Source organism: Hibiscus syriacus, unplaced genomic scaffold (genome assembly GCF_006381635.1).
Source record: "Hibiscus syriacus cultivar Baekdansim isolate YM2019G1 unplaced genomic scaffold, ASM638163v2 tig00113124_pilon, whole genome shotgun sequence".
NCBI lineage: Eukaryota > Viridiplantae > Streptophyta > Magnoliopsida > Malvales > Malvaceae > Hibiscus > Hibiscus syriacus.
In genome coordinates, this window is record NW_024063444.1 from 1934992 (window position 1) to 1952866 (window position 17875).

General features: G+C 35.9%; 1 protein-coding gene across 1 annotated transcript; it reads left to right on the plus strand.

The window, feature by feature from the left end:
• The first annotated feature begins 13258 nt into the window (after positions 1-13258).
• On the plus strand, positions 13259-17113 carry LOC120185668 (calcium-dependent protein kinase 28-like). Its single transcript, XM_039189833.1, has 12 exons — positions 13259-13802; positions 14347-14477; positions 14659-14700; positions 14792-14903; positions 14981-15059; positions 15146-15315; positions 15566-15692; positions 15818-15933; positions 16050-16157; positions 16241-16303; positions 16390-16563; positions 16640-17113. The coding sequence occupies exons 1-12, from the start codon at positions 13413-13415 to the stop codon at positions 16811-16813; spliced, it is 1686 nt and encodes a 561-aa protein (XP_039045764.1). The 5' UTR covers positions 13259-13412; the 3' UTR covers positions 16814-17113.
• The last annotated feature ends 762 nt before the right edge of the window (positions 17114-17875 follow it).

Consider the following 17875-nt stretch of genomic DNA (forward strand, 5'->3'; position numbering starts at 1 on the left):
TAGTAGAGGCATTCCAGTTTTTAAATTTCTTTTCAATAACATCTCTAGCCTTATCAACTTTGACTCTAGTGTTGAAACATTTTAATATTTCGATATAACAAATTAAGTTAAATTGATTTTAAGATTTTCCAAATGATTTTCTAAAGTATATTCGATATAACTATTCGAATATCAAAACATTACTCCAAATATTTCAAAAATCATTTTTAATCCTTACTTAAGTGTAAAATTAAGTTTTAATCATAAAACAATTTCAAAATAATTTTACAAAGTATTTCGAACCAATTCAAAGCCAAAAATTACAGATTGCTCAGAGGGAACCGATTCCCCCCCATAGGAGGAACCGATTCCCCCCTGAATGGTTTGGCTCCGAGATTTCCAGAATGCTCGGAGGGAACCGATTCCCCCATAGGAGGAACCGATTCCCCCCTAAACATTTTTGTTTCGAGAATTCCAGTATGCTCGGAGGGAACCGATTCCCCCCCCAGGGGGTACCGATTCCCCCCTGTTCAACGGTCGAAATATTTGAATTTTACACTTAGGGAATTGATTCCCTATGAGGGGGAACCGATTCCCCCCCACGCTCCAAGCTGTTTTATTAAATGTTTTCACACTAAAACGGCTATAATATCTTCTCTAATTATCCCCAACGTTCAGAAGTGATCCAAGGTGTATTTAAGCAAGCTTAGAAGCCATTGATCAACAACAAGAAACATCAAGCAACTAGAATCAAGAGAGAATCAAAGAGAAAGCATCAAACCTCAAGTTTGAGCATTTCAAGCCCATTTTCATTCAATATTCATTTTGCTTTCAAGAACACTTTTTGTGCTCAATTGTATTCATCTTTGAGTGTTCTTTTCTTTGTTCTAGAATTGTGCAAACATCTTACCTTGTGAGGTTTTCTTGTAAGTTTGCAAATTTGTAATCTTCTCTTTGAGAAAAGAGTGTTCTCAAGAGTTGGGGTATACTCTTGAGGGAATTGTAAGGTTATCTCTTTGGCCTCAAAAGAAAGAACAAATTAGTGAATTTGTTGGAAAATCCTTAGTGTGGATAGCTAAGGTAGTGGACGTAGACTTTGTTTGAGAAAGTCGAACCACTGTAAATCGGTGTGCAATTATTTTCAATTTTCTGCAAAAGCTTCCACAAAATTTTTATTGCCAATTCACCCCCCTCTTGGCCAATTTCGTCATTCGATTAACTCAACAATTGGCATCAGAGCCTAACTCATTCGAAGGTTTAATCGCCTCTTGAGTCGATCCGGGAAGAGTTACATCGATTACAAAGTCATCAATGGCCTCCACTTCAAACTTCGACTCCGGTCTCGATTCGATGCCCGTCAACAAGCCTCCTTTCTTCAATGGAGCTAACTATGCCTATTGGAAGAATAGAATGATGTACTTCATTCAAGCAAGTGACATGGGAGCATGGAATGCTGTAGAAGAAGGATACATCAAACCTCTCACTCATCCAAGGTTGTGGAGTGAAGGAGAGACAAGAATGTTCCAGCTCAACTCCAAAGCCATCCATATTATTTTTTGTGCTCTTGGACCAGATGAATACGGAAGAGTTTCATCGTGTACAACCGCCAAAGAAATATGGGACAAACTTCAAGTCACACATGAAGGTACAGATGAGGTAAAGAAATCAAAAATTAGTATTCTAACGCATAGCTATGAAAATTTCAGGATGAAACCAAATGAAGACATCAAAGCTATGACGGATAGATTTTTAACGATTGTCAATGGTCTCAAATCATATGGAGAGATCATCTCAAATGAAAAGCTTGTGAGGAAGTTAGTCTACTCCCTCCCAAAATCATGGCAATCAAAGAAGACGGCAATCATCGAGTCTAAGGACCTATCGTCCTTAACTCTTGAAGAACTTATCGGTTCACTCCTCACTCATGAGATGATGCTTGAAGATGAGGTGGACCTTGATAAAGTTGAAGAGACACCAAAGGAGAAGGAGAAGAAGAAAAACATTGGAGTTGCTCTCAAATCCACAAAATATGAGAGTGATTCTAATGATGATGATGATGACGAGGAAATGGCATTGTTTGCCAAACGGTTCAGAAAAATGATGAGACCTTACCAAGGAAGAAAATTCAAACGAAACGAAGGCCTCAAAAATGAACCAAAAGAGAAGGACCCAATCATTTGCTATGAATGCAAAAAGCCGGGGCATGTCAAATATGATTGCCCACAATTGAAGAAAAAGGGTCAATCAAAGAATAAGCACAAGGCTCATGTGGCTACATGGAGCGATGAAGAAGGTTCCGATGAAGAGGAACAAGAAGTAGCAAACTTGTGCTTGATGGCATTCGGGGAAGATTCTAAGGTAACCTCTAACTCATCCGATTTTGATGATTTATCTTATGATGAGTTATTTGAGGAGTACAATGGGTTGGCTTCGGATTATGAGAAATTGTTTTTAAAATATAAAAATGATGTTTCAAAATCGAAAAATGAAAACAAACTCATATCCAAAACCAACAACGATCTTGAAAGTAAAATCAAAAATTTGCAAATCAAACTAGAAGAGTTTGAAAAGAAAAATTTAGATTTGCAAAATTTACTTTCAAAGATCAATGATGATCATCAAAAGAAAATTGATGATCTTAAAACTTCTTTTGATAAAGTTGGAACAAAACATTTTGAAAAAGGTGAAAATTCAAAATCCAACTTTGTTAGAAAAAGTTTTAGAAACTACAATCATAGAGGTCCCCAAAGAACCTCTAATGGAAAAATCATTAGAAGTGTGTGGGTTCCTAAAGAACTCATTACTACTAAAGATAAAAATATCCTACACAAATGGATACCTAAAGGGACTAGGATTTTGGAAACTAATGAATATGGACCCAAAAGAATTTGGGTACCAAAAATCAAAAATTAATCTATGTTTGTAGGGAAAGGAGCATTGCTACAAGGCACGGGAAACAAATTCAAACTCATGATACCTTGATAGTGGATGCTCAAGACATATGACCGGAGACAAAAGCCGGTTCATTGAGCTTAACGCCAAAAATGGAGGAGAAGTGACTTTTGGAGACAATTCAAAAGGTCACATTGAAGGTATTGGTACAATAGGTAATACCTCTTCCATACAAATTAAGAATGTTTTATATGTGAATGGATTAAAGCATAATCTATTGAGTATTAGTCAATTATGCGATAAAGGATTCAATGTCTTATTTGAAATTAATGGTTGTAAAGTCATTGACATTGCATCTAATCGGATTATGCTTGTTGGTCATAGAATAGGAAACATTTACATGGTGCATTTAGATTCTATTGATATGACTAATTTATGCCTAGTTGCTAAGGATGAGCATGATAGTTGGTTATGGCATAGGAGACTAGGTCATGCTAGTATGAGTGTTTTGCAACGGCTAATTCAAGGTGATTTAGTTCAAGGGTTGCCTAAGCTTAAATTTGATAATGATAAAATCTGTGATGCTTGTGCTAAAGGAAAACAAAAACGAGTTTCTTTTAAATCTATTAATGATGTATCAACTAGTAGAGTATTACAATTGATCCATTTAGATCTTTTTGGGCCAACTAGAACTACTAGCTTGGGAGGAAAACAATATGCATTTGTCTTGGTAGATGACTATTCTAGATACACTTGGGTTCTATTCTTAAGTACTAAAGATGAAGCATTAGAAAATTTCATCACATTTTCAAAAATAATCCAAAATGAAAAAGGATACTCTATCACTAGTGTTAGAAGTGATCATGGAACTGAATTTGAAAATCTTGGATTTATTGAGTTTTGTAATTCTAATGGTATTAGCCACAATTTTTCAGCACCTAGAACCCCTCAACAAAATGGAGTTGTTGAAAGGAAAAATCGAACTTTAGAAGAAATGGCTAGAACCATGCTTTGTGAAAATAATTTGCCAAAATATTTTTGGGCGGAAGCCACAAATACCGCTTGTTATGTTGTAAATCGAGTAATGATTAGGCCAATTTTAAAGAAAACTCCATATGAAATTCTCAAAAATAAAAAGCCTAACATTAGCTATTTTCATCCTTTTGGATGTAAATGTTTTGTTTTAAACAACGGTAAAGAAAATCTTGGTAAATTTGATGCTAAAAGTGATGAAGGAATTTTTCTGGGTTATTCATTAAATTCTAAAGCTTATCGTGTATTTAATAAAAGAACTTTAGTTGTAGAAGAGTCTATACATGTTGTTTTCGATGATAATCCCCTTCCGAGGAAGGATTCTTCTGTTAATGATGATGTAGGTATTGTACAAGCAAATGATGTTAGACATGACGTTGGAGAATCATCATCAAAGGAAGAAACAAAAGATGAGGAAACTCATGATCCCCTCGAGAATTCAACCATTGAAGAAAGGGAAGTATCTTTTCCAAGAGAGTACAACTATGTCAAGGATGGTGAAATTATAGGTGATCCATCAAAAGGGGTAACTACTCGATCTTCTCTTAGAAATATCTGTAATTATGTTGCATTTATTTCATGCATAGAGCCTAAGAACATCAAAGAAGCATTAAAAGATGAACATTGGATTATGGCTATGCAAGAAGAATTAAATCAATTTGAGAGAAGTAAAGTATGGACATTAGTTGAAAGGCCTAGTAATAAATCTACTGTAGGTACTAGATGGGTTTTTAGAAATAAACTTGATGAAAGTGGTAATATAGTGAGGAACAAGGCTAGACTTGTTGCTCAAGGCTATACTCAAGAAGAAGGCATAGACTATGATGAAACATACGCTCCCGTAGCTAGGATGGAAGCAATTAGAATGTTATTAGCATTTGCATGTTTCAATGAATTTAAATTATATCAAATGGATGTTAAAAGTGCATTTTTAAATGGTTTTATAAAAGAAGAAGTGTACGTGGAACAACCTCCAGGTTTTGAAGATTCAAATTTTCCGGATCATGTTTTAAAATTGACAAAAGCTCTTTATGGTTTAAAACAAGCTCCTAGAGCTTGGTATGAAAGATTGTCAAATTTTTTAATTGAAAAAGGTTTTTTAAAAGGAAAGGTTGACACTACATTGTTTTTAAAGAGAAAAGGTAAAGATTTATTAGTAGTTCAAATTTATGTTGATGATATAATATTTGGTTCTACTAATGATGTTCTTTGTCAAGAATTTTCTAAGCTAATGCAAAGTGAGTTTGAGATGAGCATGATGGGGGAGCTCTCATTTTTCTTGGGACTCCAAATCAAGCAAAGAAAAGATGGCATCTTCATTAATCAAGCTAAGTACGTCAAAGATATGCTCAAGAAGTTTGGACTGGAAAATGGGAAACCTCATAACACTCCAATGAGCTCTTTAACAAAGCTTGACTTAGATGAAGGAGGTAAATGTGTAGATGTTAAATTATATAGGTCAATGATTGGCTCTTTGCTTTATCTAACTGCAAGTAGATCGGACATTATGTTTAGTGTTTGCTTATGTGCTAGATTTCAATCATATCCTAAGGAATCACATTTACTAGCTGTTAAGAGAATCTTTAGATACCTTAAGGACACTCCTAGTTTAGGACTTTGGTATCCTAGAGACTCTAGCTTTAGCTTGCATGATTTTTCTGATGCGGATTATGGAGGATGCAAATTAGATAGGAAAAGCACCTCCGGTACTTGCCAATTCCTTGGAAATATGCTGATTTCTTGGTTTTCAAAGAAACAAAATTGTGTTGCATTATCTACCACTGAAGCCGAATACATTTCAGCTGGTAGTTGTTGTGCACAAGTTTTATGGATGAAACAACAACTTTTTGATTATGGAATTGAAGTAGGTACTATTCCTATCAAGTGTGACAATACTAGTGCTATTTGTCTCACTAAAAATCCCATCCAACACTCTAGAACTAAGCACATTGAAATAAGACATCACTTCATTAGAGACCATGTCACTAAGGAAGATGTAGTTCTAGAATTTGTTAATACTTTGCACCAATTAGCGGATATCTTTACAAAACCCTTAGACAAGGAAAGATTTTGGACACTTAGGAGAGAATTAGGTTTGACCAACCTATCTTCACTTAGTGTTTAAAATAATTTTAGCACTTTTAATAAATCTTGAAAAATGCTTATAATAATAATTTTTGATTGCATTCTTGCTATTAGTTAGGGGGAGTTTGTGATTCTTAATGAAAATTAATTTTATGTTCAAAAATCAATTAAAGATTAATTTAATTATTTGAACATAATTAATGTTTGATATATGAGTTGCCAATACCACTAGAAAAGATTAATTTAGCATTTTGTGCTTAAAAAATCGGATTTTAGCATTTTGGTGCAGAGGGAATCGATCCCCCCCTGAGGGAACCGATTCCCCCTTTGAAGGGGAACTGATTCCCCCCACAGGGGAATCGATAACCCCTGGGGTTCTGCTAAAATCGGGCAGAACAACCCCAAAATCTCAAAAAACCCTCTTCTCTCTCTCCGCCGTTTCTCTCCTCTAAATCTCTCAAATCTCCATTTTTGCCTCAAATCAACAATATTAATCAGAATTTGCTTCATAAATCATCTTCTAAACCTGTTGGAATCATTAAAATCGTGCAAACAACATCTAAATCCCCTCAATCTTCATCTTTCAAGGTAAATTTCTCTAAACTCTTTATTTCATTATTTTTGAACAAAGAATTAGTTTCAATTAGTTCTAGGTTGAAATAGTGATCGGGCATTGATTATTTAGTGATTAGAAACTAGATGTTACAACTAATTTCATCAAAAACACAAGAATTTTTCAATTTTTTTTAAATTTTCAAAATAATAAAAAAAATGTTATTTTTCAAATTATTGTGTTTTGATTAAATTATGTTGTTGTTATGAAAAACTATACATATATTGTTTCTCAAAACCATATTTTTCAAAAGTTTTTCAAAAACTTTGCCCATTAGGATTGATTTAGAGAATCTTGAAATATTGAGGACTCATTTGAGTTTTGGGATTAATTGAATTGCATACATTTGTTTTAAAATTGCAGGTTATTCTATCTATTCTGATTTCCTTCACCATGTCAAATCCTAAACGACCTAGGTCTTCATCTAGTCGCTCTAGTCGTCAACCAAATCCACCTCCAAATCCTCCTTCTATTCCAATTTCTAATCCCAATCCCACTGATCCTAACTTGACTATCCAAAATTCGTGTTTCAATCATCCTGGGTCTAGAAATCACCGATATTGGTATTATCAATATTTCGATTCTTACAAAATCCGGGAAGAACGTATTCCTTCTCGTCAAGCTATGTTAGCTATCGATTTTAAATATCTTCCCATTTTACAAGAATGGAAATTTGATAAACTATTTGATCTTGAACCCATCGTTTACCATCAACTTGTTCGTATATTCTACTCTAATGCCGTATGTGTTAAAAACCAAGCTGAAACCGAAACCATAGGAATTCGTTCCTACCTCCTAGGACAATTCTTATATATTGACCCGGCATATATAGCCAATACATTTGGATTAGATAATGATGGTATCTCGAATGAAAAACAAATTTTAGGTTCTCGTTATAAAAGAAGAGATAGTGCGAGTGTCTTAGACCTACATGAGCGTTTTCTTCATCTAATGATTTCTTGGTGGTTTCGACCATCCGGAGGTCGTTATTCTACTCTTAGAGCTTTGGATCTTTGGTGGTTACATTGTTTCGAAAACCGTATTAAAATTAACCTACCTCAGATTATTTTTGCTGAAATTGTTGAAACCGTAAATCTTGTTCCTAACAAGAAACACTGTTCATCTCTAGTTTACGGTTGCTTTTTGAGTAATCTGTTTTCCAAAGCTGGGCTTAGAGTCGGTCTAGATGCCGTTTTTCCTCTTAAGAAACAAATAAATCTTCTTTCCTTAACGAGAGCGGGATGGGTAAAGGACAAAGAAACCGGTGAATGGGTTCGTTCTTCTACTCCGGGAGCTAGTTCTTCACAAGCTCCACCCGAGGCTGACGAAGATCCCGAGTTTGAACAATTAATGAGGGATATTGATGAAGCTGAAGAAGAACCTGAACAACCCGAAGAGCAGCCTGAGGAGCAAGCACAACAAACGCATCAAATGCCTCCATATTTTCAATCCTTTATGGAGACATTCGATTTCCGATACGCTACCATGGACTCGCGCTTTTCCTCTATAGAGTCTCATTTATCCACAATGGGAGCTCAACAATTAGAGATTCTTCGGGAGATGCGTGCAAACAATGAATCAACCAACGCTCGTATCAATGAACTCACACACGAGATGGCCGCTATGCGAGCCCGTTTTCCTCCTACCGATCCGGATGCTTAATTTTATGTTTATCTTTAAAACTTTGAACAAAATGAATATTGTTTCAATATTTTGAATTGTTTGATTTTGTGGATTGTTGGATTTTGGATTTATGAATGGTGTGAACTTATATGTTTGGTGTTTTATTCATTTTTGCATCATTTACATTATCATTAGTAATATGACCAATTTTGCCATATCACATTATTTATGAATATTGATTTATGAAACTAATGGCTAACCTCTCTTTTGATTGTGATCTTAGCAGCTTAAGCTTATAATTAATAAATCAATTGGCTAAATGATTTTCAAAACCTTGTTTTACAATGTCTTTTTGATTTAACAAAAAGGGGGAGAAGAATAAGTGTTAAATATGTTTTACATGATAAATTGAAGAAGTGTTAAAGTAAGGGGGAGTAATTTCAAAACTTGATTTCAAAAATCTTAAAATTACTAAAATGTTTTGTTATATCAAAAAGGGGGAGATTGTTGAAACATTTTAATATTTCGATATAATAAATTAAGTTAAATGGATTTTAAGATTTTCCAAATGATTTTCTAAAGTATATTCGATATAACTATTCGAATATCAAAACATTACTCCAAATATTTCAAAAATCATTTTTAATCCTTACTTAAGTGTAAAATTAAGTTTTAATCATAAAACAATTTCAAAATAATTTTACAAAGTATTTCGAACCAATTCAAAGCCAAAAATTACATATTGCTCAGAGGGAACCGATTCCCCCCCATAGGAGGAACCGATTCCCCCCCATAGGAGGAACCGATTCCCCCCTGAATGGTTTGGCTCCGAGATTTCCAGAATGCTCGGAGGGAACCGATTCCCCCATAGGAGGAACCGATTCCCCCCTAAACATTTTTGTTCCGAGAATTCCAGTATGCTCGGAGGGAACCGATTCCCCCCCCAGGGGGTACCGATTCCCCCCTGTTCAACGGTCGAAATATTTGAATTTTACACTTAGGGAACCGATTCCCTATGAGGGGGAACCGATTCCCCCCCACGCTCCAAGATGTTTTATTAAATGTTTTCACACTAAAACGGCTATAATATCTTCTCTAATTATCCCCAACGTTCAGAAGTGATCCAAGGTGTATTTAAGCAAGCTTAGAAGCCATTGATCAACAACAAGAAACATCAAGCAACTAGAATCAAGAGAGAATCAAAGAGAAAGCATCAAACCTCAAGTTTGAGCATTTCAAGCCCATTTTCATTCAATATTCATTTTGCTTTCAAGAACACTTTTTGTGCTCAATTGTATTCATCTTTGAGTGTTCTTTTCTTTGTTCTAGAATTGTGCAAACATCTTACCTTGTGAGGTTTTCTTGTAAGTTTGCAAATTTGTAATCTTCTCTTTGAGAAAAGAGTGTTCTCAAGAGTTGGGGTATACTCTTGAGGGAATTGTAAGGTTATCTCTTTGGCCTCAAAAGAAAGAACAAATTAGTGAATTTGTTGGAAAATCCTTAGTGTGGATAGCTAAGGTAGTGGACGTAGACTTTGTTTGAGAAAGTCGAACCACTGTAAATCGCTGTGCAATTATTTTCAATTTTCTGCAAAAGCTTCCACAAAATTTTTATTGCCAATTCACCCCCCCTCTTGGCCAATTTCGTCATTCGATTAACTCAACATCTAGTCTCCAACAAGTATAGAATTTCAACTTTATTTTGGATAGCTCTCTTGAGAACTTTATCTTGTTTTAGAGGACAATTAAGTCCTCTAACATTCCAGAATGCAATAATCATTGAGAAGGATTATCAGTGGTAACCCCTTTACCACCATCAACAGAATTCAAAGACTTATCACTTTTATCTTTCTTCTTTTTTTTCAAATCTTTAATTAAAGAAGCCACACCTAAAAAAGCTTTCTGAGGATTACGATTTTGGCTTATGTTAATCGTGGTTGAATCATCAATCCCACTTAGGACATCAAAACTATTAGATAAACCTGTTGAAGATGCCTTTTCTTTATCTTTCAATAGCCTACCCTACCTTTCTTGCTAGCAGTTAGTGAATTATCACCATTTATAATTTTGGTTGGAACATTAAGCTCAGAGATTGTAGAAACCTCCACAGTAGAAATATTTGCTTCAATAACCGTAGTATTATTGACAGGATTACTAGTTTCAGTAGTTTCAACAGTTTCCTTAGAATGAGTATTGCCGTTATCTTGCAGTAATTCAATTCCCCCAACCACAGGCACAACCTCAGCAACGTTAGGGGGACCTTCCTTCTTTCTCCAGAATTGGGCTTTTACAGGATTTTGATTTTTAACTTCCTTACAACCCTTCTCTGAGTGACCAAAAATACCACAGGTTTTACATCGAGAAGGCATCCAGGGAATTTCAACCATGACCGAAATAGAATAACCTTCATTTAGCACTACATCAATAAATTTAGGTATTTTATCGTTGACCCCTATTTCGACGCAAACTTTAGCGTATTCAAGATGATATTTGGCTGCAATAATCGAGTCCATGGAAAGGGGAATTCAAATGGCACTCGAAATGTAACTTAGCCCAACATGAGAGAACAGTTCCAGAGGAACATTATAGAGATGAACCCATATTGGGATTCTAGTTAAATCAAAGTTCAATCTACCTAGGTTCGGTTCCCATTTTCTTAAGATCAAGGGTTTGTTTAAGATATGCCAAGGCCCGTTTTCTAGTACCCAGCTCCTATCGGATTCATAAGAAAATGTGAAAACATAGAGATTGTTGCCAGCAAAGCTTACCTAGACATTGTTACCCGCAAGAGCTTTCTTCCATAGGTTTTCAAATATGCGTTGCATTGAAGCAAATCGAGGGGCTGCACCAAGGAATTGGCCAACCAATGCATGTTTCCACTCTGCAATTCCAATTTCCAGAACCTCTTGAGGAGGCTGCACAATCGTGGAACCATCGCGAACCCTAGGCGGGAAGTATTCTAAATCTTGTCCCATAGAGCATCCAAATAGATTCCTCCAGTTCATTGGGGCTTCACTCATGGTTGGAGACAGAAATGAGAAACGGGAAGGACGTAACGCCAAAAAGGAGAACGAAGACGTCGGAGACGCAACGAAAATCCTCAGATTCCGTTAGGCCAACTAACGTGCGCCCAGAGGAAATCTTGTCCCTCTTTTTTATTTATTTTTTATTTGCAAGTAAAAAAATGATAAATCACACTTTTAGTCCTTAAGTTCCATAGACTTCATAGTTTGAATTCTGAAGTTTCCTTGTATTCAATTTAGTCCTTACCTTCATCAACATTTAAAAAAGAAAAAAAGATGACCGGATGAACGAGTGGATAAACGAGCCAATAAATAAACTTGTTCATCGTTTATTTAACTTAATAAACGAACATAAATGAATGTTATATAAACACTATACGAACATTTCATCAAGACTTCATTCATTTACACCATATGCTTGATAAAAGCATGGAGCTTGATAGCTCTGATTCGTTTGGTAAAGGCATGAAAGGACTGTAACCTTGAATTGAACTGGGGATCCTGTGTGTCTGGTTTTTGTTTCGAAGCTATGTAACCTTTGAAGGGACTTGTTTGGATTGCCTTTTGTCTGCTATAACGTGAATGCGTCTCCATTTCTGATATCAATCACATCATCTTCCTCTTGAGTTTTTTCATTACCCAATTTTATTAATCAATTAAACAAGTGAATCTAACAAGATTAATTTCGATTTAAATAGTTAAATAAATAAACACGTGAAATTTAACCATTAAATCAAATAAAATCATACAGTAATTTAAGAATACCATGTTCATTTCGGTATAATACATGTCATGTTTTGAAATTTATGTCGAGTTTTACTCTTTAACCCAACTTCTTCATAGTCCTAGAGTTTTCCCACTTTTGGAGAAGTACAGTCTGAATCCTTTTCCATAACACTACATATAAATATATATAATTAGTATAGGTGTAGGAGAAAGTAGAGAATTTAGAGTGCACTGGTGCATGTGATTCTACCAAATTAAATTAATTAATTACCATGCAACTGTTTTGAATCATAACCATTGCATGTACTATTAGGGTGGGATTGATATTGCTTTCAAGGGAGTGTTTTTGAAATAAAATTATTTTTTATTAAACTGAGATAATTGCTTGAAGAAGGCCTGGGTTGAAAGGGTGTTTGCGGGACAATTAGAACATGTGAACTGTTGAAACAACCATTTATTCTTTATATCGTAAGATTCTTTTAAAACACTACTGATTCGACAAACGATCTTTATCGATCCTCCAAATGTTAATCGTGACAAATCAAAGTGTGAAAGATTAATGTTATAAAATTGTCACTTGACTATTCATTATATTTCAAATTCATCATTTTTCGTTAAAAAATTGACGACAATCAAAGCTAAATGTTAATATATTGTCTGAGATATGATAAAATATGATCTCAAAATCTCAAACGATTATCATATCTTAGACAAAATATTTTATAACTTTTAATAGTTGAGGTACTCAAAAAAATAACATTTTATGATTGAGAACCACTTTGTTACTTTTGATAGTTAGAAGACTCAACAAAGTAGTGTCTTATAGTCGGAAATTATAATTCATCAAATATTTTCCAATTTAAATGAAATCACTATTTATTTCATAAAGTTTCCTTAATTTTATCATATTTTGTCTTTGCTTTTTTTTTTAGCTCAAATGTTTTATCCCATGCATACCATACTCTTTTAATTAGTAAACTAAACTAGCCATAAACAGAAAGACTATAGGAAGGATTATGACGTAAGATATTGAAATTTAGCTAATGAAGCAGTAAATTTGTTAAATGATATTATCTTTAACTAAACCACTTTGTAATAAAATCGTTTTAGCTGCAAAAAATTGACAGCAATGCACGTATAAAACAGTTAATTTAGGTACTGGAATCGAACCAAATTAGTTAGATCATATGTTTTTGGTAAAAATAAATAACAAAATAGAATAAAATATATTTATTTTGGATCATAAAATAAAATAAGTTAATTTGACCGGTGTATCTTCTTCCCCTCTTTCTCCCTGATTTCCCTTTGATTTCTCTTTCTGTTTGGGGGAGGTTTCTTTTGTTGCTATTTATTTCTTTTCATTTTCTTTCCCTGGCGCCCTATGGAATTTGGTCACTAGAGCTCATTCCTTTTTGATACCCTTTTCTCTTCGTGATCGTCATGGGGATCTGTGTATCCACCGCCAAAGTCTGCGGCTCAAACGGAACCAGCCCCTCCGCCCACAACCGCAAGGAAGAGCAGCCCTCCGCCGCGGCACCGAAAACGGCGACGAGCAATGAGAAAAAAGAGTCTCATAGGCCACCTACTAAACATGACCAGCAACAACAGAGGAGTTCTCAGCATCAGAATCTCAAAGAGAAGGCTCATTCGAGGAAACAAAGCGGGAACGTGCCCTGTGGCAAGCGTACGGATTTTGGGTACCGTAAGGATTTCGACACGCATTACACGATTGGGAAATTGTTGGGGCACGGGCAATTTGGTTACACCTATGTTGCCGTAGACAAGGAAAATGGGGATCGTGTGGCCGTTAAGAAAATTGATAAAGAAAAGGTATCTCATTTCACCTGTTTATAATCCTTTGCACCATTATGCTTCTGGGTTGAATGCCATATTCATGATGGGATTTTTTCTTCTTCTTTTGTATGGTAACTTAAAAATGATAGTTTTGGGGTTAATTTGGATTGAATTTTCGGTATTGGTGCGGATTTTGGAAATTTGGCTTGTATTTTGGATTCCTTGTTGGTGTATGTATGTGTATGTATGTATATTATAATTTCCTTTGTCGTGAGTATGAAGCATGGCTATGGGATGTTGGGAACCTTTCTCTGTATGTGGAGAATTTGTTCTTTTCTCCTTTTGGTTGGCCTTATTTTGAATACTTATTGCATAAATATGGAAAAAATTGGTGGGGTATATGCGATAGCCTGGTTGAGCTATGAGGATCTTGCATCTGTTTAGCAATCTTATTTATTACAATCTTAGGATCTTTGTATGCAAAATTTGCTTAGTATGATTTTCGTGATTTCCATTTTGCTGTAGTTGAATTCGATTGCAACTTTACAGTTCGAACTAAAACTGAATTCGGTATAAGCAGATGGTTCTTCCTATTGCGGTGGAGGATGTCAAGCGAGAGGTCAAGATATTGAAGGCCCTGAAAGGCCATGAGAATGTTGTTCAGTTTTATGATGCATTTGAGGATGCTTCCTACGTATACATTGCTATGGAGTAAGTTTGTAGATGTTATCTTTGTTTCTGGCTGTCCATTCGGTTCTGATTTTCTCTTAATCCTGTCATTTCCATTTTCTTGTCTTCTGATATTTGGTTTTGCATAAAATGGTTTTGTTTTCCTGGTGACACATCTTTTTCTATCTTGAATATATTACGTGTTGACGCAATCTGATTCTAGGTTATGTGAGGGTGGAGAATTGCTGGACCGGATATTGGCCAAGTAAGGATACTTAATTGAGTCAATACTTTCTATCAATGTTTTTAGTAGTGTCACTTCCAGCGGTTAACTTATGCTTGCCATCTTCTATCAGGAAGGATAGCCGCTATAGTGAAAAAGATGCAGCGGTAGTTGTACGACAGATGCTCAAAGTTGCTGCTGAGTGTCATTTGCATGGTTTGGTTCATCGTGACATGAAACCCGAGGTACATGTTCAACTACATTAACATGGCTTGTAAATTTTCTGCATGCTTATGGTTCCCTCGTTCTTTCTTCCGTGTAGAATTTCCTATTTAAGTCAACCAGAGAGGACTCACCTCTGAAGGCTACAGATTTCGGTTTGTCGGACTTTATCAGACCCGGTATGTGGCATTTTTTACTTGTAAATGACATAATCTTCATATGACAAACATCAAAGCTATATAATATTGACTACAAGTAAATGCAGGGAAGAGGTTTCAAGATATTGTTGGAAGTGCCTACTATGTTGCTCCTGAAGTATTAAAAAGAAGGTCGGGGCCCGAATCAGATGTATGGAGTATCGGTGTAATTACCTACATTTTGCTTTGTGGGAAGAGACCCTTTTGGAATAAGACTGAGGACGGCATATTTAAGGAGGTCTGCTACATTTTCTAATCATGGATCTTGATTTATTGTTTTATTGCTTTCTACCATTAGGCATTCCTGCTATGCCTGTTTCTGCACCATGCACATGTCACATGAAGATGACCTTACTTCGGATATGTGCGCACTTTGTTATTTTGTTCACCTTCCAAGTTACTTTACCATCTCTGACGTGTTATGTTCTGGTTTTATTATTTAATAGATTTATTTTCTGGATAATTCATATGCAACTCTGTAACTTCAGGTTTTGAGGAGCAAGCCCGATTTTCGTCGTAAACCATGGCCAACAATTAGTGACAGTGCTAAAGACTTTGTGAAGAAGTTATTAGTGAAGGATCCCCGGACTAGACTAACAGCTGCTCAGGCCCTATGTTCGTCGTTATATTATTTCTTGCACATCAAGTTTACATCTAGCTCCTAAAACAAACATTCTACTATGTTATCGTTTTATCCTCCGATTTTGTCAAGAATATCTGATTGGTTTCAACTTCTTCAGCACATCCATGGGTTAGAGAAGGAGGAGATGCATCTGAGATTCCTGTTGATATATCTGTTCTGAGCAACATGCGGCAATTTGTGAAGTATAGTCGATTGAAGCAGTTTGCTCTGAGGGTATCCTAGCTTTTCTTCCTTTCGAAACATTACTGGATTATTTTATAGGCACTAGAGGCTACTTTTCCCTCGTTTGGTTGTTCATCTCTTGATGCATAATTATTATTAACTTATAGGCATTGGCTAGCACACTTAATGAAGAGGAGATAGCCGATCTTCGGGATCAGTTTGATGCAATCGATGTGGATAAGAATGGTTCTATTAGTCTTGAAGAGATGAGACAGGTAAACATTTCTATCACACCTAACATCCATTACGTTACACGGAGTCTTTTTCTGTTCAGCCTAAAAAGGATGGTTTCATGCAGGCCCTTGCTAAAGATGTTCCTTGGAAGATGAAGGACTCACGTGTCCTAGAGATTCTTCAAGCGGTGAGTATCGGTTTCCCGTTCTTAGTTTCGCCTTTCCTTTTTACTGGTTCTGATTTTGTGCGGTTGCTAATTTCCTTTGATCTCAGATTGATTGCAACACAGACGGGCTTGTTGATTTCACCGAGTTTGTTGCAGCAACTCTACATGTGAATCAAATGGAAGAACATGATTCCCAGAAATGGCAGATGCGGTCGCAGGCAGCTTTTGAGAAATTTGATGTCGATGGAGACGGATTCATAACTACGGAGGAGCTTCGATTGGTAAGTACTTTATTTTGGTGTCATCGGTGGCACAACTTTGTATGAAGAATGTTAACAATTATGTTCTGTTTTGCAGCACACGGGATTAAAAGGTTCCATAGACCCTTTGCTTGAGGAGGCTGACATCGATAAAGATGGAAAAATAAGCCTCTCGGAATTTCGCCGACTCTTACGAAATGCAAGCATTGGCTCACGACTTGCACCTGGAGCTTGTCCTCGACCTCGTTCTCAGAAAAATCAGAAGCAGTAGGTTAGAATAGAACTTTTGAGGGTGGAGAGGGATGAGGATGGAACGATTTCGGGTTTATATTTCTCCATGAGCTGAGCAAGGCCAAGGGGCCTCTTTTACTATAGTTTTGGTTGATGGCATGTGGTCCTCCGGTTGGTTAATTCACTGCTGACAAGATATTTCTGGATATGCGATGGGGATACATACATGGTCATTCTTGTGTACATTTTCACTGCTTGGGTATTTCTTGATTTACCCTCCATATCTGTAATGTGATTATAGATAAATTTATTAATGGAAAACATGGAAATCATGCCTCTGTTTATGTTATCTTTTAAATAGACTGCTATCGTTGCCACCTTATCTGGGATTCGAACTTTTAAAAAATTATATCAAAAGTTTAGGTACGTGAAGTTATAAAAGTTTTAAAAGAATGTGAAATTAATTCATTAAAAGCAGTTAAATTATATAAGAGTTTAAAATTTACAGAAAATACGATCGTTTTCCACGTCTATCCATTATCTAATATGGTTGGGGGAAGTCATTAACTGCGGTTGGACCTTTTGGGAGTTCAGTTGTTGGACATCGAAACACCCGTCCACTCCATTAGCATCAGGAATTTAGGATACGAGGAGAAGACTGAGGAGTCGTGGTTTGAGGAGCTGACTACTGAGTCCATGAAATGGGCTGACCGCTGCTCACTTCTCATTGATTGCCTTTGTTGGACTGAGTCTAGGATATTATGACAACCCAACTTATTTTTGTTGAATTTATTGACAGGGATCAGACCAGGGGAAGTAAGTGGATTCGAATTTATATCGAGAAATTGTCACATGACCGCTTATACATGCAAAGTAAAACAAAACGGTGGGTGCTACATGTTCCCTTGGAACACAAAGAAAGAGGCGACTTATTTTTGGTTGCCTTTTCTCTTCGGGAAATTAAAAGATCTGTTTCTTGATTTCGTTCTCAATCAATACCACTATTAAACAAACAATTGTGTATGTTGAGAGGATTCAATTAACGTGTATATATCCCTGCCATTGCCAACGTTTATTAAGCTTTACGAAACTATAGATTATT